The sequence below is a fragment of the Schistocerca cancellata genome, chromosome 9 (assembly GCF_023864275.1).
Source record: "Schistocerca cancellata isolate TAMUIC-IGC-003103 chromosome 9, iqSchCanc2.1, whole genome shotgun sequence".
NCBI lineage: Eukaryota > Metazoa > Arthropoda > Insecta > Orthoptera > Acrididae > Schistocerca > Schistocerca cancellata.
The window spans coordinates 178969438-178996753 of record NC_064634.1 but is presented as its reverse complement, the minus strand read 5'-3'; the positions used below and the strand labels follow the sequence as shown (position 1 = coordinate 178996753).

The window sequence follows — 27316 nt, the reverse complement described above, 5'->3', positions numbered from 1 at the left end:
CGGTTCGTGAAGTGCAAAATTTTAAATTTCTGATCGTTTAAACAATTTGCCAATCTTTGAACTCTTATCAAGACGTGACAAATAGTTTGGTTAGTGATAATGTACGAGGGGCTCCCAGTAAGTAGTACAACACATTTTTTTTCTGGAAGCAAGTTGGTTTTATTCAGGGTTGCAATACCCCTAGTCCCCACTCCTTTGGCTACAAAACTCTACTTTTCAACATAATCTTCCTTCAATGGGAGGGCATTACGCCAAGTTACTGGGAGGCCCTGTAATGGTCGACGTCGGAGCCAATGTCTTGCAGCATCAATAACCTCACCATCATTCACATACTGCTTCTTGCAGAGTGCATGTTTCATTGGGCCAGAAAGACGTAAGCCGGAAGGTGCGAGATCCAGGCAATAGGGAGAATGAGGAAGAACAGTGCAATGAAATTTCTGATATCTTCTCAGATGCGCGGACTTGGATGAGGTCTTGGATTGTCATGGAGAAGACGTTCGACTGCATTTTTGTAGCGACGAACACGCTGAAGTCGTTTCTTCACTTTTCTGAGAACAGCACAATACTTTCCCCATTTGATCGTTGCACCATGAGGATGGACATCAAACAGAATAACCCATTCAGAGTCCCAAAAGACCATCGTCATGACTTTATCAACTGCGGTGCGGCCTTAAACGTCTTATTCAGAGGACCGTTGGTGTGGCACCACTCCACGGACTACCGTTTTGTTTCCGATTCGAAGTGATGAAACCGTGTTTCATCGCCTGAGACGATGTTCGGCAAAAAATTGTCACAATCAGCCCCATAACGCGCAAGAAATTCCGCACAGATAGTCCTTCGTCAGTCTTTATGGTCTTCTGATAGTCAATGGGGAACCCAGTGGGCACACACTTCCAAGTACCCCAACTGATGGATGAGTGTCACCACTACCAACAGAGATATCCAGTCGTGCAGCGAGGTGTTAAATTGTGATCCGTCCATCACCTCGAGTGAGAGTGTCCACACGTTCCTACATTGCAGGAGGAGCCACTGTGTGTGGCCGGCCGGCAAGCAGGAGATCGGAGAGGTGTGCGCGACCTTGTTGTGGTGAAGACAAGACGCTCGCCCAACAACTCACACTGCCTTTGTTCTGTGATAGATCTCCGTAGACTTTCTGTAAGCGCTTGAGAATGTCATCGAAGCTCTGGTTTTTCGACAAAAGAAACTTAACGACAGCTCTCTGCGTGCAACACACCTCTGATACAGACGCCATTTTGAAGGCTACGTATGGTGCCACCACCTATGGGCATTTCATGAAACTGTGGGTGCTGAAGCAGGAATATTCCACTATGTCCCACAGCAAATTTCACATTTTTTAACCGACATTGGCCGTGAAAAAGAATGTGTTGCACTACTTATTGCTAGCTTCTCGCTGCTCACTCAGTGTTTCAGTGTTGTTTTTGCTATCCTATATTATGATCCTTTGACTAACTTTGAGTTCAGGTACAGTACACCTTTCGAATATCAAGTGTGTCTACCATGTTTTAAGGCGTTTGTGCAATTTGCATGCATACTTCAACTTTTAACCTAATACATATGCCAGAGTTTTCATTCTCTCCAGCCAAACGTCGCAGTATTGGAAGGGCCAGAAGTATTTCTCCAACAAAATGCGGAGAACTGCTGTGAAGTTTGGAACCAAGAGTCTGTAGAGCACTGCAATGGTTCTAGGTCCGAATCCTGAAGTGGCGCACAGTTTTAATCTGCCAGAAAGTTTCAAATCAGTTCGCACTGCTCTGCAGAGCAAGAATTCATTCTGGAGATGTTCCAGTGTTAGGTTACCATCTTCCACTACTAAGATTAACAGACACAGGGTGATTTTTTCCATCGTGTACAAACTCTAGGGAGTGATCGATGAGAGGATATGGAACAAAAAGGGTCTAATGAATTTATATTCGGGAATGCATGGTTTCTATGCTAGAGACCATTTCTTCAATCATTCGTTGTTACAGAGATGGAATACTGTAACTGCCACAGTTACAGTATGAATGATTTCCTTCTCATGTGTCATGCCCTAGCGCCATCTCCTACCATAGTAATTGGTAATGTGTCCGATTCACTTCTCTTGTTTACTCACCTTATAATGGATGATACAGAGATGTACACAATGGTTCCGCATTCGAATCGAGGGCCTGCCGACATGGTGGTTTCTTACGGAAAGGCAAATGGGAACCAGCGGCAGGCAGCAAGATTGTGTCAGGAGACCTATACCCCCGACAGCACCCACAGCACTCAATGTTTTCAACAGTGTTTCGCCGTTTTTCTGAGACAGCGACGTTTCAGGAAGCAGGAAATCATGGAGGACGTAACCGAAATGTTCGGACACCAGACTTGGAGGAAAACGCGATTAACACTGTGGAAGGTGGCCGTCGTGTCAGTACCAGGCAGTTGGCTCGCCATTACAGGGTACGCCAGACGATCGTGTGGAACATTCTCCGTGACAGTTGTTACTAACCTTGTCGCTTACAGCATGTGCAGGGCTTACTAGCGACAGACTAACGGCATCGGGAGCAGTTTTGTCTCTGGTTTCTTCGCCAGGCAACCTCGATTCCGAGAATTGTATGATCCATCCTGTTCACGGATGAGGGCAAATTTACGCGGAGTGGTAACTTCAGCTTTCATAACAGTCATCTGTGGGATTGTATGCGGAATACCCATGGTATGGTGACAGCGAATCATCAGCATCGATGCAGCCGGACCGTATTTTGGGACCAGTCTTCCTTCCACGTCACCTAACAGGCCGGAACTATCGGTGTTTCTTGCGGGTGACTTTGCCTCCTCTGCTAGAAGCAGTGCCGTTGATGATTCTAAGATTTACGTGGCTGCTACTTGATGGTGCTCCACCCCACTTCGCCGTTAACATCCGGAAGCATCTCAATCGTGTTTTCTCTGGTCAATGGATCGGACGAGGGATCCAGTTGCTAGGCATACTCATTCTCCGAATCTCGAGTCGTGCGATTTCTGGATATGGGGCCATCTCAAAAGTGTCGTGTATGCAGAGCCCATTCCAGATGGGAGCAGCGTATTCATACTGCCTTTGACACTTTTCGGATATAGCCTGGCCTATGTGAACGTATGAGACAGAACATGCTACGGCGCCTACACGCGACAGGGCACATGGAAACCATTTTCAACACATACTGTGGCTGCATGGTACAGCGCGTATTAGACTGCAGTCTCTGTAACAGTGTATGACTGAATAAATGGTCTCTACCATGGAAACCATGCATTTCCGGACATAAATTCACTAGAGCTTTTTTGTTAATCGATCACTTCCTAGAGTCTGTAGAAGGTGGAAAAAATCACCATGTATACGACGCTTTGCCAATCACTGGGTAGTAACATTTTATTGTGTTACACGGAAGTGTAAAATGTGTCGCGAAATTTTGTTCTGTCTAGCGGTGTAAGCTTCGTGATTTTGTAATATGATCGATTTTACGTTTTAATGTGAGCTGTAATAATTTATAATCAATTCCGAGACAGTCTGCAGAAGTCAACGCCCACAACAGGGGGCAATTGTCATCTCTGCTTGCCGGTAATTCGAGCGACGGTAGAAATATGTAACTGTGGTTGCCTTACTTTTCCCATCAAATCGAGGGAAAGAGCACCGTGGTCGCTTGTCAGATTCAGCATACGCACGGCCGAAGCTGGTTGTGTAGAGCGCCAATTTAAGGCCTCATGACGCGCCAAGCTGCGAGGGGCAACAGAGGCGCCAAAGTGAAAAATTTGTTACACAGTGTATCATAAACATAATTTCGAATGTGTAGTTACGATTGTCCGCTGACTACGATATCAGATACACTCCTGGAAATTGAAATAAGAACACCGTGAATTCATTGTCCCAGGAAGGGGAAACTTTATTGACACATTCCTGGGGTCAGATGTATCACATGATCACACTGACAGAACCACAGGCACATAGACACAGGCAACAGAGCATGCACAATGTCGGCACTAGTACAGTGTATATCCACCTTTCGCAGTAATGCAGGCTGCTATTCTCCCATGGAGACGATCGTAGAGATGCTGGATGTAGTCCTGTGGAACGGCTTGCCATGCCATTTCCACCTGGCGCCTCAGTTGGACCAGCGTTCGTGCTGGACGTGCAGACCGCGTGAGACGACGCTTCATCCAGTCCCAAACATGCTCAATGGGGGACAGATCCGGAGATCTTGCTGGCCAGGGTAGTTGACTTACACCTTCTAGAGCACGTTGGGTGGCACGGGATACATGCGGACGTGCATTGTCCTGTTGGAACAGCAAGTTCCCTTGCCGGTCTAGGAATGGTAGAACGATGGGTTCGATGACGGTTTGGATGTACCGTGCACTATTCAGTGTCCCCTCGACGATCACCAGTGGTGTACGGCCAGTGTAGGAGATCGCTCCCCACACCATGATGCCGGGTGTTGGCCCTGTGTGCCTCGGTCGTATGCAGTCCTGATTGTGGCGCTCACCTGCACGGCGCCAAACACGCATACGACCATCATTGGCACCAAGGCAGAAGCGACTCTCATCGCTGAAGACGACACGTCTCCATTCGTCCCTCCATTCACGCCTGTCGCGACACCACTGGAGGCGGGCTGCACGATGTTGGGGCGTGAGCGGAAGACGGCCTAACAGTGTGCGGGACCGTAGCCCAGCTTCATGGAGACGGTTGCGAATGGTCCTCGCCGATACCCCAGGAGCAACAGTGTCCCTAATTTGCTGGGAAGTGGCGGTGCGGTCCCCTACGGCACTGCGTAGGATCCTACGGTCTTGGCGTGCATCCGTGCGTCGCTGGGGTCCGGTCCCAGGTCGACGGGCACGTGCACCTTCCGCCGACCACTGGCGACAACATCGATGTACTGTGGAGACCTCACGCCCCACGTGTTGAGCAATTCGGCGGTACGTCCACCCGGCCTCCCGCATGCCCACTATACGTCCTCGCTCAAAGTCCGTCAACTGCACATACGGTTCACGTGCACGCTGTCGCGGCATGCTACCAGTGTTAAAAGACTGCGATGGAGCTCCGTATGCCACGGCAAACTGGCTGACACTGACGGCGGCGGTGCACAAATGCTGCGCAGCTAGCGCCATTCGACGGCCAACACCGCGGTTCCTGGTGTGTCCGCTGTGCCGTGCGTGTGATCATTGCTTGTACAGCCCTCTCGCAGTGTCCGGAGCAAGTATGGTGGGTCTGACACACCGGTGTCAATGTGTTCTTTTTTCCATTTCCAGGAGTGTATGATCCTAGTTAGTAAAGGGTCTGAAAATTTGCCGTCACAAGGCACCACGCAGCCGCCACACGTAAAAACGTGAGCCATTGCACGGGCTACACCGTTCAGCAGCTCGGTGGCAGTGCTGCGTCGCGATTGAAATGCAACCGAGCGAACCTTTGTAGAACAGCCGGCAGTAGGAGTCTGGTTTCGGACGGCGGGCCAGTATATACCAGGGCCACAGCTCGGTAGTGGAAGCGACCGTTGGATTTAACTGCACGCTGTGCCGGCCGCGGTGGACGCCATCAACAATGAAGAGAGGGTTGGCCGGAGACGTGCGACGCGGCGAGATGGGATGCAGTTTGCTTCTGGGCTGTCTGTAACCGAAGCGGAACCTGGAGACAGCGGGATTGCCTGTGTGAGTGTATTTCTAGACTGGACTGTTCCCTTGTATCGGAGGTCTGCGGATGTTACGAACTGGTTCAAAAATGGTTCAAATGGCTCTGAGCACTATGGGACTCAACATCTTAGGTCATAAGTCCCCTAGAACTTAGAACTACTTAAACCTAACTAACCTAAGGACATCACACACACCCATGCCCGAGGCAGGAGTCCAACCTGCGACCGTAGCAGTCCCGCAGTTCCGGACTGCAGCGCCGGAACCGCTAGACCACCGCGGCCGGCCTACGAACTGGCGTGCGTTGCTGTGTGTACTGAGCGAATTCTTCATGATAAGCACACGTTATAAGACCTGTACTGGCTTTCAAACTGTGCTTCATATCTGTCAATTCTTGATTCTCTAAGTTTTTCAGATGTGTATTCTTTTGGCCACTGGATTTGATATCATTTGATTTTTTGTTATGTTTTATGCAATCAACCCGCTCCTTATTTAACTGTCACATAGCACATGATGCGTATGTGGATTGTATTTTTATTATAAAAATTCTCTTAAAGATTTGAACTACAATTTGTTCCTTGAGTAATGGCTTTGTGTGCAAATTTTAATATGTGTGTATTTAAAATCAAGTTTTTATCACGAAACAACATTTAGATACTTCATGTGTTTTCACTGTAGTGGAATTTCATACTGCTGCGTGAGTATCTTGGTGTTGTGAGTAAATTCTTCTTGTCGAATAGCTACAAAGCTGATTTGTTTGCCCATACTATAACCATTTCGTTGTGGAAAAAGTAATTGTCTTTTAAATTTCTAATATGTGCTATTTTTATGAAAAAGTAAAGTAATAAAATAAAAAAATTATTTTAGCAAGGAGCAAGAACTACTCACAGCTCAACCCAGTCCTAACTCCCCATTGCGGCATAGAAATGTAAACTCTAACTGGAATAAAATTCCACACAGTACCTACAATAACAAGTAATGCAATACTGTTTCAACATGTTAAAATTTATTGGCGATTTTTTCCAGATCTCACATCAGCTTGCGAAGTTGAAAAGTGTCTTACGTGTAATGCATGAGTACAAAATTAGACCAAGTTCTTTGTTTTCCTGTTCCAGCTTTTACAATGAAAGTTAAATCATTTGTAAATTACTGAACTAAGAAGTCAATCATTAAATTAAAAAAAGAAATGTTATATTTTCAGTCTTACCACAAAGCAAATTTTTTTGAAGCGTGAACAGTGCAACAGGTCGAGTTATTTTTGCTTCCTTTGAAGGTTTTTAAAGATCTCAGGAATTACCTTAAATAAAAATTAACTGTTTCTTCTTTTGACATTTCTGTTACAGTGGAATGTCTATGTAGTACTTATTTTTAAAGCTCTTAGCAAACCACAAGGAAAGATAACTAATATCTGAGGGAGGGCGTGAGGGGGGCGCTAAATGACATGTCACTTCTGTCGAAAAATATCCACAACCGGCCTTGGTTGCGGTTCCAAATTTTTATTTCGATTTTATGAATTTTCCTTGCTGTGTAAGTGGAGCTCATGAGAGTTAACTGTGACGAGAAGTTTCAGCGCCTTAAGTTAATGTTGCTCAGAATGTGGTCCGAAGACCATGGTGTATAGCACATGTTAGTGGTTAAATTAGTGAAATAAAATTGTTAGATGTTATTTTCACATATTAAATGGAAGTAAAATAATAAGTTTAATAAAACGTCGGGAGATATTGCTGAGTAGCGACTCGTCAGTTCATCAGTGCTACGGCGTCCGCGCGAGCATAAACTGTATCGGCTTGTGCTGTATGGGTAAACCGTCTATAGCTCCAGGGTCGACAGTATCCTGACACTCGAGTTTAATGAAGAGTTGACCGCTAGACGTCACGAGGGCCGACCTGCCAGGATATAAGGAAGTGGGCAGTATAGCGTTGTCAGCAGTGGTACAGCAACAGCAGAAGTGGTCAGTTAGGAGAACTCACTGACTTCCAAACTGTATTAGGCGCTGGATGTCACCTGACTAATAAATCCATGAGGGACATTTCATTCCTTCCAGAGTTGCCAAGGTCGACTGCTGGAGATGCGACTGCAAAGTGGAAACGTGAAGGAACAACCACAACTAAGTCCAGGTGGACTTCTATTGATGGACAAGGGCCGTCAAACAATGAAGAAGGTGGTTGTAAAAAATCACGTGAAATCAGCGGAAGCAACCACTCAAAAGTTCTAAAGTGCTACCAGCAGTCTGACGAGTACAGCGACTGTTCGTAAGGAGCTAAAAAGAATGAGGTACTATAGTCGAGCAGCTTCTCAAACGCCACACATTTCTGTATTCAACGCTAAGCGATGCTTGAGGATGTTTGAAGACCGACGCCACTGGACAACTGATAACTGCAAACGAGTGTTCTGAAGTGATAAATCACGTTATACCCTGCGGCAATCCGATGGAGGGGTTTGGGTTTGGCGAACGCCTCGGGGAGGTTACGTGTCGTCACATGTAGTGCCAACAGCAAAGTTAGTAGGACGTGGTTACGGTATGGCAATATTTTCTGTGCCTACAGTGTGGGCTCATCGGGCTGAAGAAAATACTAAATGCGGAAAAAATATGAACAAATTTTATAGCAGTTTAGAGACATCGAGCAATTGTGTCAGCATGACAACGCACCCTGTCATAAAGTGGCAGCTCTGAGGCAGTGGTTTGTGGGCAACAACATGCCTGAAATGGATAGGGCTACTCATAGTCTCGGCATAAACCCAACGGAACACCTTTTGGGGCGAGTTAGTACGTCGACTGCACCCCAGACGACAACGCCCAACAGAATTCACTTCTCTGGTTCTGGATCTTGAGGAACAGTGGGCTGCCATTCGTCGACAATCATTCAGACACCTCACTGAAAGTGGCTCCAGCAGAGTTCAAGCCGTCATAAGGGCGAACAGGGCCCGCACCCCATATTAATGGTCACTAATAGGTGTCCGGATATTTTTGATCAGATAGGGTGTAGAGGTTCAGGCGGCGCCTTACCTGGTGGCAGAGGCAGTCGTAGCCGCCACCCACTCGGGTCTGGCAGTGGCCGTGTCCGCACAGCTCGGACGCAGATGCCGTCCCGCAGTCGTTACTCCTCTGGGTGCAGTGCAGGCCGAAAAAGCCCTGTGCGCAGTGGCACCTGGAACAAATAACCGTGAGTGCTGCTTGCATACGGCATAAGTATCACAATCGGCAAAAATCTGTGTGATCATAAATCCAGGGTGCAACTTGTACAGAAACTAAACTGCAGTTCAAGTGCATGCTCGGGATCGGTTCGAGGTAAGGAGGTTGAAGGATGACGTTAGTTTCATGGAATAGGGAGGACTGGAGGAAGCACATCTTTTTACAACTCAAAACTGCTGAAAAACCGTATTTGTTATTCAGCGAGCACACTAATGCTACTGCTTTATAATAATTACCTACTACCTACAGCTTACGAGAGTAATTCAATTTTTTTTCATTTCAGAGTTACTTATCTGATTGGTAATAGCCGTCTGTTTTAAAATTTTCGATTCTCATAGTATTCGAAACAAAAGTTTGGGGGATATTGTGACAACACGGGTCACAGCCTCCACTTAAATGCTATAAATATTTATTCAGGTTGTCAGAAATATATTTGACATTGTATTTGTGTAGTGAACAAACGCTCTGTAGCTTGCAGATTTGACTTCAGACAAGTTTTGCGAGAAAGGGGCTCTGAAAAGTAGGAGCAGTCATTCTGTTGTCGGTTGTCACGAGGGCAACATGTTTGTACAGTGTGAGGAAAGCCATTGTCTTCTAATATCTTGAACTTTAATTCAATCTATCACAACAAAGGTTTAAGCATTTAACAATTCTTATTTGAGAAACTGAACTAGAACTTCACGAGTAGGGTCATGGTAGTAAGGCTTCTGTGGTATTCGAGCCAGATTTTGAGTGGAAAAGGAACGTTGTGGTTTAGCGTAAGCTCGGATCAAGGAAAGGAATCGTCTGTGGCTGTTTCAGGGTATCTGTTCAGACATTTGCTTCAAGCGATTTAAGGACAGCACAGAAAAATTAAATCTGCAGTGGCGGACGGAGGTTTGAAACCCGGCCCTACGAGGGGTGTTTGAAAAGTCCGTGCAATGTCTGAGAGATGGCACCACGGGCGCGAATCGAGTCATGCTTAGTTAGTGGCATCTTCGGAAAGAGCGCACACCAAGTTTCAGCCATATTGGGCTATTTATTTGTGTTTGGCACACGTGTGAATCAAAGAAGTCGAGTGATCGTCAAAATATCGACGAATAAGAATTTCGTCTGGTGATTAAATATTACTTTATGAAAGGTAAAACGCCTCAGGAGAATAAAGAGAAGCTCGATAAACATTACAGTGGCTTTGCACCTTCAATTAGAATAGTTTATAAATGGTTTCAAAATTTTCGGAGTGGCCTTATGGGCACAAGTGATGCTCAACGTTCTGGACGCCCTGTGGAGGTTACGACTCCAGAAATCATTGATAAAATCCATGATATGGTGGTGGAAGACATAAGAGTTAGGGTGCGTGATATTGCTAGTGCTATGGGCATCTCGTATGAACGGGTACATAATATTTTGCATAAACATTTCGGCATGAGAAAGCTATCCGCAAGATGGGTTGTGTGATTGCTCACGCTTGACCAAAAATAGAATCGTGTGAAGTGTTGCAAGAATCCGCAGAACTTTAAGCATCGTTTCGTCACTGTTGGATGAAACATGGATACATTACTATACTCCTGAGACCAAACAACAATCTAAAGAATGGGTTACCGACGGAGAATCTGCACCATTAAAGGCGAAGACCATTCCTTCAGCCAGAAAGGTTATGGAGACTGTCTTTTGAGAGTCACAAGGGATAACCCTCATCGACTATCTGGAAAAGGGTAAAACTATTACAGGTGCATATTATTCATCGTTATTGGATCGTTTGAAAACTGAGCTGAAAGAAAAACGCCGGCGATTGGACCGCAAAAAAGTCCTTTTCCATCACGACAATGCACCAGCACACACCTCAGCAGTTGTGGTCGCAGAATTAATGGAAATAGGATTCCAACTCGCTTCACATCCCCCCTATTCTCCAAACTTGGCTCCCTCGGACTACTATTTGTTCCCCAATTTGAAGAAATGGCTGGTGGGACAAAGATTTTATTCAAACGAGGAGGTGATTGCAGCAACTAAAAGCTATTTTGCAGACTTGGACAATTCCTATTATTCGGAAGGGATCAACAAATTAGAACAGCGTTGGATGACATGTATAAGTCTAAAATGAGATTATGTCGAAAAATGAAAAAGGTTTACCCCAAACACATAAGTAGTTTTTATTTTTGCACGGACTTTTCAAACGCCCCTCGTATTCATAGCGAATGTGTCATCAGTTTGCCTTTGGGTCGACGACTGCTGAGAGTGAAAGGTGTCAGACAATGAAATCTTGCTGTTATAGTCTTTTCTTCGAAGATTGGTTGGATATAGCTCTCCACACTAATCTACCATGTGGAAGCCTGTTCATATCTGAATAACTACTGCGACCTACATGCATTTCACGTTGCGATCTTTCTCTGCAATTTTTACTCGCCACACTTCCCTCCATCAATAGACTGAGGTTTGCTTGATGCCTCAGGATGTGTTGTGTCAACCGCTTAATTCTTTTAGTCAAGTTGTAACCAGGGCCAGTTCGAGAACATTTTTGCACACAAACGACTTATCATTTTGTGCCCTCCCCACCCCCTCACACACACACACACCCTCCTACTTTCTCTCTCATAGACTTTCTCCCATGCCAGTTTTCAGTGCTAATTCTGAAACATACTGTATAGAAACCTTGTGCCTGAGTGCCCCTCTCAGCTTGCTTCCCAAGCGGAAGCTTGTGTCGTTTCTGCCTTAAACCTTAAACTGGCCCTGGTTGTACCGCAAAATTCTTTTCTCCGCACTTCCATTCAGGACCGCCTCGTTCGTCATTCGGTCTACCATCTAATCTGCATCATTCTTCTGAAGCACCACATTTCAAAAGCTTCTACTCATGTTTTGTCTGAACTACTTATTCTCCACGTTTCACTTCTGTAGTTAGTTAGTTTCACGTTTCATGGATCATTTGTATGATAATGTGGAAATACTCATTTTACATTCACATCGCAAACTGGCTTGTAAATATGGCTACATATTGAACATTTATAAGTTTTTTTTTATTATTATTGTCTGTTATATACAGGGTGATTCAAAAGTAGCTGTACGCACTTCGTAGGTGTAAAGTATTCATCAAAATAAAAGTAAAATGTAAAATAAAGTTTTGTCTGAAATTGCTTTATTTCAGATTTATGCAGTCGAGTAGGGATCACAAGTGCAACAAAAACGACATAAAATTAATTCTTCTTCGAAAGCAAACATGCGTAGGGACCCGAAATTCATCACACCTACGTACTGTATATATATGGTAAAACATGCTGGAAATGATGTCCATCTAGACGAAGACAGTGACGTGCTCGACGTCTTAGCGCTCTTGAAATGTTGCAGACTCTGTTCATCTTATTCTGTATAGCTACACAGCCATTTGAGTTCACTGCTGTATTTGCGCTACACTCTCATTTGCAACACCATACACGAGCTCCTTGACATGGCCTCAAAGGTACACATCCAGGGGGTTAAGACCTGGAGATCCAGTGGGCCAAGCAACTGGTCCACTTATCGGGATAAGCAACAGTGAGATGCTATCTTGCCTCCCAACTGAAATGTGCAGAGGCACCGTCGTGCGTAAAACATAAGTTGGTTCGTGTAGCGAGTGAGACACGAAGCAGATCCAGTTCATGTTCCAAAAACTGTCGATGCACTCTGTCAGTCAGGTGCTGTGCAGCAACATGCGGTCCGCGTAACTGATTTTCCACTATACCGTACTAAATGTTCACTGCAAAACGATGTTGATATCCTCATGTTGAAGTTATGTGAGTATTCTCATACACCCGTATGTTACGGTTATCAGCCTTCCCGAGACCCGTACAGCTAAACAGGCTGTATACAGTACCCGTCGACCGAACCATGGACCACCAGCAAGGCGTTCGAATAATCACTGACAGAAATTCTGATATCTAGGTAGTCTACAGATGTCAGCTCCTGTACCTCCAGCAGAAGAAACGGGTGGAGACGTTGTCAGACGTTGTAAGCACCATACAGTTGATTCAGGAATCCCTAGAGTGGCACTTGTACGGCGAGTACTTATAGTAGGATCTTCATCTATCATTCCCAGAATGTTCTCAACACCCACTCCATCCAGCTGAGGTCAACCTAACCATGTCGCATCACAAATGCCGGCCGTGCGGAGTGGCCGAGTGGTTTAGGACGCCATGTCACGGACGGCGCGGTCCCTCCCACCGGAGGTTCGAGTCCTCCCTCGGGCATGCGTGTTCTTAGCATAAGTTAGTTTAAGCAGTGTGTAAGTCTAGGGACCGATGACCTTAGCAGTTTTGTCCCGTAGGAATTCATGCACATTTGAACATCACAAATTCCATATTCCCTTAAACGCCTGTGCGACTTGCTGCTCATGCATTGCCGTAAAAAAAGGTGCATATCGATGTATTCACTGTCTGAGTACACCATTGTACCATACACGACAACTGCAGTCTGTGAACTACCAACAGAATGAATGTACACAATACGTGTGGTGCTGTTACACTGCAATAGCGACATAGAATACAAGAATCAACCGAGAAGCGTAGAGGTATGTACACAGCATCATCAGGCAATTTGCAGGCCAACAAGTTGACACTAATCTGTGATCTTACGATGTTAATCAATTACAAATGTTACCTAGACAAATGTATTCGCGAAATTTCATTACCCTATATCAATTATTTTTTGGTGGTGCGATTTTCTTCCGTCAGTGTATTATTTCCTCAACATATGCTACACTTATCAAAGATGTAATACTTCTAGATGTGCAGAACAGAATATGTTGTGTCTTCTTAAAATTCAGAGTGAGACTATTCGCAGAAAACCAGTTAATGACACTGCTAAGAGTATTGTTTATCAATTCTTTTGTTGCTGTGTGTATGCTTAGGTTGACTACAATACTAGTGTCATCCGAAAAAAGAAGTAATTATGCTTGTTGTGTATTAGACGGAAAATCGTTTACAAGGCTACACTTCGACAAACACCTTCAGGAAAGACTCCTGAACACCGGTACTGAAATTTGTGTTAGATGTTGGCAAACTTCTCTTTTTCACAAATACTTTTCGTGTTATAGGCAGTCTGGATTTTACATCCTCTCTATTTTGGCCATCATCTGTTACTTTGCTGCTTTTAGCGTCTCATTTCCAAATCTAATTCACTCAGCATCACCGTATTTAAATCCACTTCATACCATTACCCTTGTTTTACTTTTGTTGACGTACACCTAATAAACTCTTTTCAAAACACTATCCATTCTGTTTAACTCCTCGCCCTATTCCTTTGCCACATCTGAGAGAGACCTCAATGTTCTTATTTCTTACCTCTAAACTTTCATTCCCTTTCTAAATTTCTCCTTGATGTTCTTTTCTGCTTTTTCAATGTACAGACAGCATTTCTATAACATATTTCTAAGATTAGTCGTAGCGTCAGTATTCCCTAGTGTGTTCCTACATTTCTCCGGGCCCCAAACTTCCTACATTTCTTTGGACCCTAAACTGGCCGTCGTTGAGGTCGGTTTTTGTCGATATTTCCATTCCCCTGTGTAAGTTCCACAACGGGTTCTAACGTGGGCTAACCAAATGGCAGGCAAGATTCATTTGTAGAGCCCTGTGAAACAGTGGTTTGATGACGTTAGGGATTGATTATAAAACATTTTTGCGGCTTATACTGGAGTGTAGGCTATATGTGTGTGTTTCAATCACAGAAATTGAGTTTTTCTCGTGAAGTGGCTTTTTCTTAATGTTGTCTTCAATACTCACTCATATGTGCCTGGTTTGTTAATGCAGGTAGCTCCATTTTGACATCCCAGGTCTGTTCCAGCAAAATTTGCACATTCGTTGACGTCAACATCACAAAAAGTACCCTGAAATGAAAAATGAGGATGCTTTCTGAAGAAATTTGGAAGTAATAATTGTTTATAAAGTATTAGACAAATTAAGAATAATAAATTTTGAGTACTTTTACATACTATACAGTATACACCTAAAAATCAGCCAACGTTCTACTATTATCAACAATTTGTTTTAGAAGAGAAAACAGGCGCACGGCCATGGGTATATACTGAACTGTAATACCACCACGCTTCGGTAATTGTCACATGAGTAAAAGATAGCATTCTGAAAAAGATCAGCCCACGTGGTATACAGCCTTATGTGTATAGTGGGTAGGAAAGCTTAGGGAAAAAAGCAAATTCCGCATGTGTGTCACTGCTGAGTGACATAGCTCGATGAAACTTGGACCATACATAAAAAACTGCTACAGTATAGTACACAGGGTAACTGAAAGAAATATACAATGTAACGAACAGAAATGACTCTTCTTTTCTATTCAAAAACAATTCTTACACTGAAGTCATCGTGATGTACGATGGTCCCCAGGACATTACAAAAAGTAGGACATGATCCTTAATAGTGTGCCTGGCCGTGATCACCACGATCGGCAGTGCATTCTTTGCAATGCGGTCCAACGCTGACCACAAGATTCGTAAGGAGTTCTTGTGGTAGTGCATTCCATTCCTCCACCAGCGCGGATGACAGTTGCTGGTTGATCTTCGGTGAATGTGGACGTGGCTGTAATACGTCTCTCCAACGTATCCCACACTCGCTCCTTGGGATTTAAGATGAGCTACTGTGCTGGCAACCACTAAACCATAAGCTTACACAGCACTGCAACAGCTCTATAAGCAGACAACACTTCCTCGAGACACTTCCGCATTCTACAGAGTTGCCAAATCATGCATATGAGTGGACTTAGAATTCTGAGTGATTTTATTGGCTGCGTTAAGTGAACGACGGGCCGCCAAAGTCTAGGCTTTTTGTCTAAGACTGTACGTGGAAGAGGACTGAGGAAGGGGAAGCAAGGAGAATTGGCAAGACCTGTTTGGAATAAAGGGAAATGCTCAAAGACAGAGATGAATGTCGAGTATTTCCGGCTGCCTTATGCCTCCATTGTGACCAGAGGAATTAAGTAAGTCAAGATGATGTAGAACTTATATCATGCGGTGACTCTCCACCGCTGAAGGAAAGCATAGCAGTGAAATATGTGTGACCCAGTCGGTTGTATGAAATCATGCAGTCAGATGGGTAGCATGGAGACATAAACACACTGTAAATGAAATGCCCAATTTTTTGGTGTATCAACGCCAACTGTCCAACGCTTCCACAAGTAATAAAATATCACTCTCAGACGTGTAAAAGGGCGTAAGAAATACAGCCGTAAAAACATCTTAAAACTGGAGACAGGCCTTGGCAGTGACAATAGGTTTTAAACACAAAATGGACTGATACTATCAGTGTACGCAGATCTATCTCAATGTTTCCAGGAGAACACTGTGAACGGAACCGAATGCAAAGGACATTTGAGGTCGATTACGTCGAGATGGACCCAAAGCAACATGTTGTTGTTGTTGTGGTCTTCAGCCCTGAGACTGGTTTGATGCAGCTCTCCATGCTAATCTATCCTGTGCAACCTCCTTCATCTCCCAGTACATACTGCAACCTACATCCTTCTGAATCTGCTTAGTGTATTCATCTCTTGGTCTCCCTCTATGATTTTTACCCTCCACGCTGCCCTCCAATGCTAAATTTGTGATCCTTTGATGCCTCAGGACATGTCCTACCAACCGATCCCTTCTTCTAGTCAAGTTGTGCCACAAACGTCTCTTCTCCCCAATCCTATTCAATACCTCCTCATTAGTTATGTGATCTACCCACCTAATCTTCAACATTCTTCTGTAGCACCACATTTCGAAAGCTTCTATTCTCTTCTTGTCCAAACTATTTATTGTCCATGTTTCACTTCCATACATGGCTACACTCCACACAAATACTTTCAGAAACGACTTCCTGACACTTAAATCTATACCCGATGTTAACAAATTTCTCTTCCTCAGAAACGCTTTCCTTGCCATTGCCAGTCTACATTTTATATCCTCTCTACTTCGACCATCATCAGTTATTTTGCTCCCCAAATAGCAAAACTCCTTTACTACTTTAAGTGTCTCATTTCCTAATCTAATACCCTCAACATCACCCGACTTAATTCGACTACATTCCATTATCCTCGTTTTACTTTTGTTGATGTTCATCTTATATCCTCTCTTCAAGGCACTGTCCATTCCGTTCAACTGCTCTTCCAGGTCCTTCGCTGTCTCTGACAGAATTACAATGTCATCGGCGAACCTCAAAGTTTTTATTTCTTCTCCATGGATACTCATATAAAGCAACATATAACTCTGCATATCTTCAATGGGTGAAAAAACGCATAAACTGTACGGTAGTTGACTGGAAGTGTGTAGTATGGTCCGACGAGTCGCCGTGATGCCTCTGCAGGTCTGTGCAGTCAGATATCCTGTCGCACGTTGGCTGACTCACAAAATCACCCGATCTTAATCTCGCAGAAAATTTGTGGTACAATTTGGAACAGTGGATGAGATGTAGTAATCGACATCCCCACAGTTTGGTCGCTCTATGAGATCTAATCAATAATTAGTGACTTCCGGTAGATGTGGGATATCTGAACAAACTTGTGGTCCCTCTTTCTAGCCGAACTTGAGGAGGAGGAGGAGATTAGTGTTTATCTAGCCGAACTTATGCCATTATCAAGTCTTGTTACATGATTTTGGTGTGATGTTTCCTGAAGGTGACTAATTTTTGGTGAATTTTTTGTATCATTCTTCATGTGTATTTCCACTTCAAGGAAAAAATACACTGACGGGCAAAAATCGCAACGCTAAAAATAATTAACGTAGTATAACGAAATTTGTGGAATATATTTGTCTAGGTAACATATTTCAGTGATTAACATTGAAAGATCGCAGGTTAGTGTAAGCGTGAGATAAGCCACTGCAAATGTGAAATGTGGTACATTAATAACCGGTGGAATCGTCAGAGTGTTGAACGCAGGCATACAAACGTGTATGTGTTGTGCTCTACAGGTGCCGGATGTCAGTTTGTGGGACGGAGTTTCATGCCTGTTGCTCTTGGTCGGTCAACACAGGGACAGTTAATGCTGGCTGTGGATGACGCTGAAGTTGTCGTCCGATGATGTTTAATAGGTGCCCGATTGAAGACAGACCTGGTGATTGAGCACGCCGAGCCAACATGTCGCAAATGATGGTGGTTTGGATCAGTGGAATACACGCTACAGGGCGTCTGCTTGAAGGTGTCCTTGAAGTAACCGATTTGTGTCACTGCGGTGTCGGCTTCTACTCAGATTGCTGCTGCAGGTGCTGTACTACGCACCAGAGCCATACGCCTAACACGATGGTCTTTCCTCTCGGTATTGCCACGTGGCCGCCCTGAGCTTGGCCTTCTTACGACCGTACATTTTCTTGACCACCACTGTCAACAATCGCGTACAGTGGCTACATTCCTGTCAAGTCTTTCTGCAGTGTTGCAGCAGGAACATTCAGCTTCTCGTAGCCCTATTACAGGACCTCGTTCAAGCCCAGTGAGGTGTTGTCAATGGTGTCTTTGTCGCATTAAAGGCCTTCTTGACTAATATCAACTCACCACGTCTAATCTCAAAGATAGCTAACGCTCACGACGGTTACAGCGTGTACTTAAAGCAAACCTGACTTTCATCCTCGTAGTGGCTCCAATTACGCAACTGGCGCGAAATTTAAATAGACATCATCTTTCAGATATACACTCCTGGAAATGGAAAAAAGAACACATTGACACCGGTGTGTCAGACCCACCATACTTGCTCCGGACACTGCGAGAGGGCTGTACAAGCAATGATCACACGCACGGCACAGCGGACACACCAGGAACCGCGGTGTTGGCCGTCGAATGGCGCTAGCTGCGCAGCATTTGTGCACCGCCGCCGTCAGTGTCAGCCAGTTTGCCGTGGCATACGGAGCTCCATCGCAGTCTTTAACACTGGTAGCATGCCGCGACAGCGTGGACGTGAACTGTATGTGCAGTTGACGGACTTTGAGCGAGGGCGTATAGTGGGCATGCGGGAGGCCTGGTGGACGTACCGCCGAATTGCTCAACACGTGGGGCGTGAGGTCTCCACAGTACATCGATGTTGTCGCCAGTGGTCGGCGGAAGGTGCACGTGCCCGTCGACCTGGGACCGGACCGCAGCGACGCACGGATGCACGCCAAGACCGTAGGATCCTACGCAGTGCCGTAGGGGACCGCACCGCCACTTCCCAGCAAATTAGGGACACTGTTGCTCCTGGGGTATCGGCGAGGACCATTCGCAACCGTCTCCATGAAGCTGGGCTAAGGTCCCGCACACCGTTAGGCCGTCTTCTGCTCACGCCCCAACATCGTGCAGCCCGCCTCCAGTGGTGTCGCGACAGGCGTGAATGGAGGGACGAATAGAGACGTGTCGTCTTCAGCGATGAGAGTCGCTTCTGCCTTGGTGCCAATGATGGTCGTATGCGTGTTTGGCGCCGTGCAGGTGAGCGCCACAATCAGGACTGCATACGACCGAGGCACACAGGGCCAACACCCGGTATCATGGTGTGGGGAGCGATCTCCTACACTGGCCGTACACCACTGGTGATCGTCGAGGGGACACTGAATAGTGCACGGTACATCCAAACCGTCATCGAACCCATCGTTCTACCATTCCTAGACCGGCAAGGGAACTTGCTGTTCCAACAGGACAATGCACGTCCGCATGTATCCCGTGCCACCCAACGTGCTCTAGAAGGTGTAAGTCAACCACCCTGGCCAGCAAGATCTCCGGATCTGTCCCCCATTGAGCATGTTTGGGACTGGATGAAGCGTCGTCTCACGCGGTCTGCACGTCCAGCACGAACGCTGGTCCAACTGAGGCGCCAGGTGGAAATGGCATGGCAAGCCGTTCCACAGGACTACATCCAGCATCTCTACGATCGTCTCCATGGGAGAATAGCAGCCTGCATTGCTGCGAAAGGTGGATATACACTGTACTAGTGCCGACATTGTGCATGCTCTGTTGCCTGTGTCTATGTGCCTGTGGTTCTGTCAGTGTGATCATGTGATGTATCTGACCCCAGGAATGTGTCAATAAAGTTTCCCCTTCCTGGGACAATGAATTCACGGTCTTCTTATTTCAATTTCCAGGAGTGTAGAAACACGCCTATCAACTTTCGTTTATGTCGCACAAAGCCTTCTTGATGTTTTAATTATTTTCTGGCTGTGCATGTTTCTCATTAGTCAACTAAAGGAGACGACTAACTTCCATGTCAGTCCAATACTTGTGATTCTTCAGTTTCTTCCGGCGTGTTTGTTTATCGAACAGTCCACCAGTGAACTGCTGGTTCATAGTGTCCAACGGGCCCAATATTTCGGCGCTCAGTCATGTCGCCGTCGTTAAGTACGTTGTCGGGCTGACCTGGGGGCGCACAGTCGACTTATATCTCCTTCCCCAGTGAGTCGTTTTGCACGCCGTTCACATCCGAGAGCGCGTTTCTCCAAATGAGGAGGTGATCGCATCGGCGTCTACGGCCCACGATGCGTGGCAGGGTGACCCGGTTGCGGTAGTGTGTATGTAATTCTTCCGTTCGCCCTGGCTGCCAGAACGATTGTTCGCTGTCTTCGTAAATAGACCTAGTGGAGGTTCCCGAGCTTTGCTGGGACTATAATTACAGCCCCAGTTCGTGAGGTTGTCGCTGGTGTGTCAGGGCGTCGCTGGCCACAGACACCGACACGGTCGCTCCTCGGCTGCTGGCATGGGCCTCGGGCATGGATTGCGCAACAGAACGGCTTGTGGGAGGACGGCGATATAAGTCGACAGTGCACTTCCGAGAGTTCCGCGCACGGGACAGTGGCGACATTCCTGATTGCCGAAATATTGTGCCCGTTGGACACAACCACCGAACAGTCCACTTGTGGTCTGTTCGATCAGGCAAACACTCGACATAAAGGCTTCCTGAGTATGGAACTGAGTCATAATGTTAAGGGGCTCCGGAACGCCCTATACTTGCAATGTTAAAATAACGCTTATAAATTACATCTTTCCTCACAAAGTATTTGAGGTAGGACGTTGAACTTTTTACAGATTATTTAATGGAATATGGACTACAACTTAACACAGGGATTTTACAAAATTTTAGTTCAGTTATTAAAGACGATTTTTTTCAATTGTAATGAAAATTCACAACATTTTTTTGCAATTTTTTATTTATATATTCAAAAATATACAGTTTTTTTTGGAAAAAGGCTGTGTTAAATTATGCAGAAGGTACTGTGTAACATTTACTGAAAGTTTGAAACAAATATGTTTGGAAGATCCTTAGAAAACATGTAATTAGTATGAGAAAATAAAAGTTTTGGGAATCGAGCGACAAAGATTAGATTAACTTTTTAGTGCATTCCAGGTCCATAGGATGGATTATCTTCATTCTCTGCAAACTCTTCCTCCAGCTTCCTCTTTTTCCTCCTCCTGTTTACTCTTGCTTGTATTTCTAGACTCTTTACAGCCCTGTCTGCAGCCCGAAGAAGTTCCTTGTCTAAAGCAAGCATCGCTCGTACCATGTTAGAACCTATCTTCATTCCCATATTTCTAAATACCTTGCAAAAAAAATGGTTCTAATGGCTCGGAGCACTATGGGACTCAACATCTTAGGTCATAAGTCCCCTAGAACTTAGAACTACTTAAACCTAACTAACCTAAGGACATCACACACACCCATGCCCGAGGCAGGATTCGAACCTGCGACCGTAGCAGTCCCGCGGTAATACCTTGCACCTTACAATGTTGCCATCATTGAAAGTCGCAACAGCAACTTTACTTTTACTCATTATTATACTTCAACAAAACAGAGACTCAAGAATCAGAATTAATTATGAATATTTTCGAGATAACGACAGAGTAAATAAACATGAAACAATCGACAATCACACCAGCGATATATATTGAACCATCACAGGTTAGCCACAACACATACTTTAACTCACATCACTAAAATGTACCTGATGAACACGGACGTTAATAATAACACCATTTGACAGCAGTTTAACAGCGCCACAGTGGGTCACTCCCATGTAGAACACATTTTTAAAAAAATTTAAAAATAGTTGTAGTCTTCGGAATTGAATAAATTCTATATCTATTAAAAGGTAATAGTCTGCAGATTCAGAAAACGCAAAAAAGTAAAAATTGAACTTTTCATGATTTTGAGCCTTTCCGGAGCCCCTTAAAAGCTATAGTGGAGAAACCAATGTTTTGGCCACGGTTACAGTGGCCTTCATTTGGGTCTAGTGGTCGTTGCAGCCCACTACTTCTGGTTCTACTTTTTACAGTATGACGCAGTGCCATACTCCGAAAAATGTCAGCTGACTCATGCCGCGGAATATTTATTCCTTTCTTTCAGTCCACAACAGTCTGCTTTGTCCCCGTTAAGCAAACCTAAAAAAGAAAAAGGTAGCAACGTGACAACTCGATCACGCAGAAGGGTGCTTACAAGGCGTGAAACAGTAGTGGAAGCTGAAATCCGACAACCAGACGCATATGTTGTTAATGTTGTGGTCTTCATTCCAGAGACTGGTTTCATGAAGTTTTCCACGCTAGTCTGTTTTGTGCAAGCCTCTTCATATTTGCAGAACTATTGCAACCTACATCCATTTGAATCTGTTTACTTTATTCAAATCTTGCTCTCACTCTCTCACTCTACAATTTTACCCCACCCCCTCCCCCATACTTCCTTGCTTACCAAAGTGAGGATTACTTGGTGTCTCAGGATACACAGTGTGTCCCAGTTCTGTTAGGGCTGCGTCTATGAAACGTGAAAGTCATAAATTATGTTAACAAGATCACTGTACTTATTCGAAATACTCTAACCCTGAATCAATACAAAGATGATTTGAAACAGTCGTTGTAGTCCTTTTTTTGGAGTTTTGTTTAGTACTGTATTACAGTTTTCATGGACGTACTATAAAGCATCTTAACAGTGTCCTTTTATTTCCAATTTCTATTTGGAGAACATCCACCAGTCTGTTGGGTTAATATCTGGGGATTACGGTGGGTGGTCCAGGACTGTGATCCTTTTCTTGCCCTAACACACGCGCACGATATTCGCCTTTAGGGCTGGGGCGTTATCGTGGATATTCGGGTCGAATTCGACAAATCCACTGGCTGATGTGTCTAACTTAAAACAAAAACTGATGTTACTTCATTGCTCCACAGCCATTTTACGACTAATGTCAGACACGTGCTGTTACTTTCGCAGCTATGACGCCTGCTGCAGTGATGCTAGTGTTTTTATTTATTTATTGTTCCGTGGGACCAAATTAAGGAGAAGTCTCCATGGTCATGGAACGAGTCAATACATGAAATTATAACACGATATTAGAAACAGACAAAATGAAATATAAATAAACATATTCAGGTGACAAGTCGTAAGTTTAAATGAAGAAAATCAACAATGTAACACTGGAATTTGCTTAATTTTTTAGCTCTTCCAGGAGCTCCTCGACAGAATAGAAGGAGTGAGCCATGAGGAAACTCTTCAGTTTAGACTTAAAAGAGTTTGGGCTACTGCTAAGATTTTTGAGTTCTTGTGGTAGCTTACTGAAAATGGATGAAGCAGAATATTGCACTCCTTTCTGCACAAAAGTCAAGGAAGTGCATTCTACATGCAGATTTGATTTCTGCCTAGTATTAACTGAGTGAAAGCTGCTAACTCTTGGGAATAGGCTAATATTGCTAACAACAAACGACATTAAAGAAAATATATACTGTGAGGGCAATGTCAGAATTCCCAGATTTTTGAATAGGGGTCGACAAGAGGTTCTCGAACTTACACCACATATAGCTCGAACAGCCCGTTTTTGAGCCAAAAATACCCTTTTTGAACCAGAAGAATTACCCCAAAAAATAATACCATACGACATAAGCGTATGAAAATATGCAAAGTAGACTACTTTTCGTGTTGAAGTGTCACTTATTTCAGATACTGTTCTAATGGTAAATAAAGCAGCATTTAGCTTCTGAACAAGATCCTGGACATGGGCTTTCCACAACAGCTTACTATCTATCCGAACGCCTAGGAACTTGAACTGTTCCGTCTCGCTTATAATATGCCTATTCTGTCTGATCAAAATAACGGTTCTTGTTGAATTGTGAATTATAAACTGTAAAAACTGAGTGTTACTGTGATTTAGCATCAAATTATTTTCCACAAGCCACAAACTTATTTCATGAGCTACATTATTTGTTACTGTTTCAATATTACACACAAGATCCTTCACTATCAAGCTGGTGTCATCAGCAAACAGAAATATTTTTGAATCACCTGTAATACTAGAAGGCATATCATTTATATAAATAAGAAACAGCAGTGGCCCCAGCACCGACCCTTGGCGAACGCCCCACTTAACAGTGCCCCATTGGGACTGAACATCACTACCACTCTCAATATTGCGGAGAATTACCCTCTGCTTTCTGTTCTTAAAGTAAGAGGCGAACCAATTGTAAGCTACTCCCCTTACTCCATAATGGTCCAACTTCTGCAGTAATATTTTGTGGTAAACACAGTCAAAAGCCTTCGTTAAATCAAAGAAAACACATAGCGTTCGGAACCTTCTATTTAATCCGTCCAAAACCTCACAGAGAAAAGAGAATATAGCATTTTCAGTTGTTAAACCATTTCTAAAACCAAACTGAACATTTGACAGCAAATTATGTGAATTTAAATGCTCCAGTAACCTTGTATATACAAGCTTCTCGATAACTTTAGCAAACACCGATGGCATAGAAATAGGTCTAAAATTGTCAACATTATCAATGTCTCCCTTTTTATAAAGTGGCTTCACTACCGAGTACTTTAATCGGTCAGGAAACCGACCACTCCTAAAGGAAAAGTCACAGATATGGCTGAGAACTGGGCTAACATACATAGAACAATACTTCAGTATTCTGCTAGATACCCCGTCATATCCATGAGAGTTCTTGGTCTTTAGTGATTTAATTATTAACTAAATCTCCCTCTTGTCAGTATCATGGAGGAGCATTTCAGGTAACAGTCTCGGAAAACTTTTTTCTAAGAGCGCTATATGATTCCCTGTTGGGACTAGGTTTCTATTTAGTTCACCTGCTGTATTCAGAAAGTGATTATTAAATACTGTACATATATGCGACTTATCAGTAACACGGACATTCCCACTACGCACTGATTCTATATCCTCGACCTGTCTCTGCAGACCAGCAACTTCCTTTACGACTGACCATATGGTTTTACTTTTATCCTGAGACTTAGCTATTCTATCTGCATACCACATACTTTTTGCCTTCCTAATAACATTTTTAAGCACTTTACTGTACTGTTTGTAATGGGCTTCTGCATTTAGATTTTGACTGTTTCTAACGTTTTGATATAATTGCCACTTTGTTCTACAAGATATTCTTATCCCTCTAGTCAGCCACCCAGGCTGCTGTTTGTGCTAGTACCCTGTTTTAAACGTTCTAACGGAAAGCAACTTTCAAAGAGCATGAGAAAAGTCTTGAGAAAAGCATTATATTTATCGTCTACTGTATCAGCGCTATAAACATCTTGCCACTCTTGTTCCTTTATAAGGTTTACAAAGGTCTCTACAGCAACTGGATCAGCTTTCCTGAACAGCTGATGACTATATTTAACACGTGTTGCAGCACAAAAATCTTTTAAAGTTAAAATTTGTGTTTTGATCTTCTACACAGCTGTTGTTGAAACAAGCATGGTAACGCCGCAACTCATCGCAAGATAACATTCCGGTTTGGAATTACTACAAGCTGTCCTAAAGGAATTCGTTCATACTGTGTATATCCTATCAACCGATACTTTATTTTACTGTTTTTCCACCATTTTCCGCCAATTTAATTCAATGCCTCTTCATTAATTATTCGATCAATAGATATAATTTGCAACGCTCTTCCGTAGCACCATGTATGAAAAACTTCAGTTCTCTTCTTGCCTTAACTGTTTATTGTCTACATTTAACTTCCGTACAAGACTACACTACATGCAAATACCTCGAGGAAAGACTTCCTAACAGTCAAATTTATGAAATTAAAAACTTTCCTGTTGTATAGATTTTTTCATAAGATTTCTGGTAAACTGCTGGATGTCAGTAACTTGCCGCCACAATATTCTGGCAGAGAATCTTCTGGCCATCTTCAGCTGTATACTACCGCAGTACATTGAGGTCCATTTTTTAAAATCCCGCTGGCGCATGCGTGGTCTGTTGAGCAGCCGCTGTGCATGCTTTTCTTGAGCGCATGCGCTTCTGCTGCAAGTCTGTGCGCTGCCAAGTGCGTCCTCCATGGTGAAAACCCGCCTCATCGATGTCAAGTCGATCATCTCGATGCGGTAAATCACAGAACGGCGCCGGCAACGCAGAGCACGAATCTTTTCTATTTAAAACTGCCGTTCCGATTGATAAGAGCCTCAGGCAGTCGTATTTCTACTGATTCACAGCTAAAGGAGTTCCAGAAGTTTGAAGTATGGATCATAATTGTAGTTGCATTGTATTTCATCGAATGGCCAGTAGAGATACAGTATTCTGCTATAGGTAATTTACTGTCTTGGAGGAAGCGAGTGTACCACAAAATCGTCACTTCAGTGATATCAAGCTAGTGGACGCGCTCCTACAAGCCTGCAGGAAAGAAGTAGATCAAAGGCAAATATTTCTACGCTTTGTTAGAAACGTGGACGACAAAAAATACTTTGGAAGCGACCTTAGTGAAAACGGCTATCGATGTCCAGTGTCTCCCAGTTGGCCACTAACGATACAAAAAAGTGTGGTGAGTAGCGGGCTGAGCCCCTGCATACGCGGCTACCACACCTACAGACGTGCACTGCGGGCCAGGTACGTTTTCTGATACGAGCTACGACGGCTATTCGGAAAGTAAGGAACGAAAGGTCGCGAAATGGAAACCACAGTGACAATCAAACTGTTTTATTTGCAATAGTTAGCTACAACTTCCAGCTACTTACACTACTGGCCATTAAAATTGCTACACCACGAAGATGACGCGCTACAGACGCGGAATTTAACCGACAGAAAGAAGGTGCTGTGATATGCAAATGATTAGCTTTTCAGAGTATTCACACAAGGCTGACGCCGGTGTAGACACTTACAACGTACTGACATGAGGAAAGTTTCCAACCGATTTCTCATACACAAACAGCAGTTGACCGGCGTTGCCTGGTAAAACGTTGTTGTGATGCCTCGTGTAAGGAGGAGAAATGGGTACCTTTGATAAAGGTCGGATTGTAGCCTATCACGATTGCGGTTTATCGTATCGCGACATTGCTGCTCGCGTTGGTCGAGATCCAATGACTGTTAGCAGAATATGGAATCGGCGGGTTCAGGAGGGTAATACGGAACGCCGTGCTGGATCCCAACGGTCTCGTATCACTAGCAGTCGAGATCATAGGCATCTTATCCGCATGGCTGTAACGGATCGTGCAGCCACGTCTCGATTTCTGAGTCAACAGATGGGGACGTTTGCAAGACAACAACTATCTGCACGAACAGTTCATCCACTTTCGGATATTTAGGTTGCTGCTCAGCCCCTCGGTACCTAGTGATGTTCAGGGCTGTGG

The 27316-nt window shown here is 44.2% G+C and overlaps 1 protein-coding gene across 1 annotated transcript in view; it reads right to left on the bottom strand.

Annotated features, from left to right (window-relative positions):
• The window catches only part of LOC126100451 (cubilin), a 771806-nt gene that overhangs the window by 722479 nt on the left and 22011 nt on the right, over window positions 1-27316 (bottom strand). The window contains exons 4-5 of the mRNA XM_049911056.1: window positions 14548-14651; window positions 8636-8777 (exon numbers count right to left, since the gene is read on the bottom strand). Of these exons, the coding sequence (XP_049767013.1) occupies window positions 8636-8777; window positions 14548-14651 (246 nt within the window). The remainder of the gene's footprint in view (window positions 1-8635; window positions 8778-14547; window positions 14652-27316) is intronic.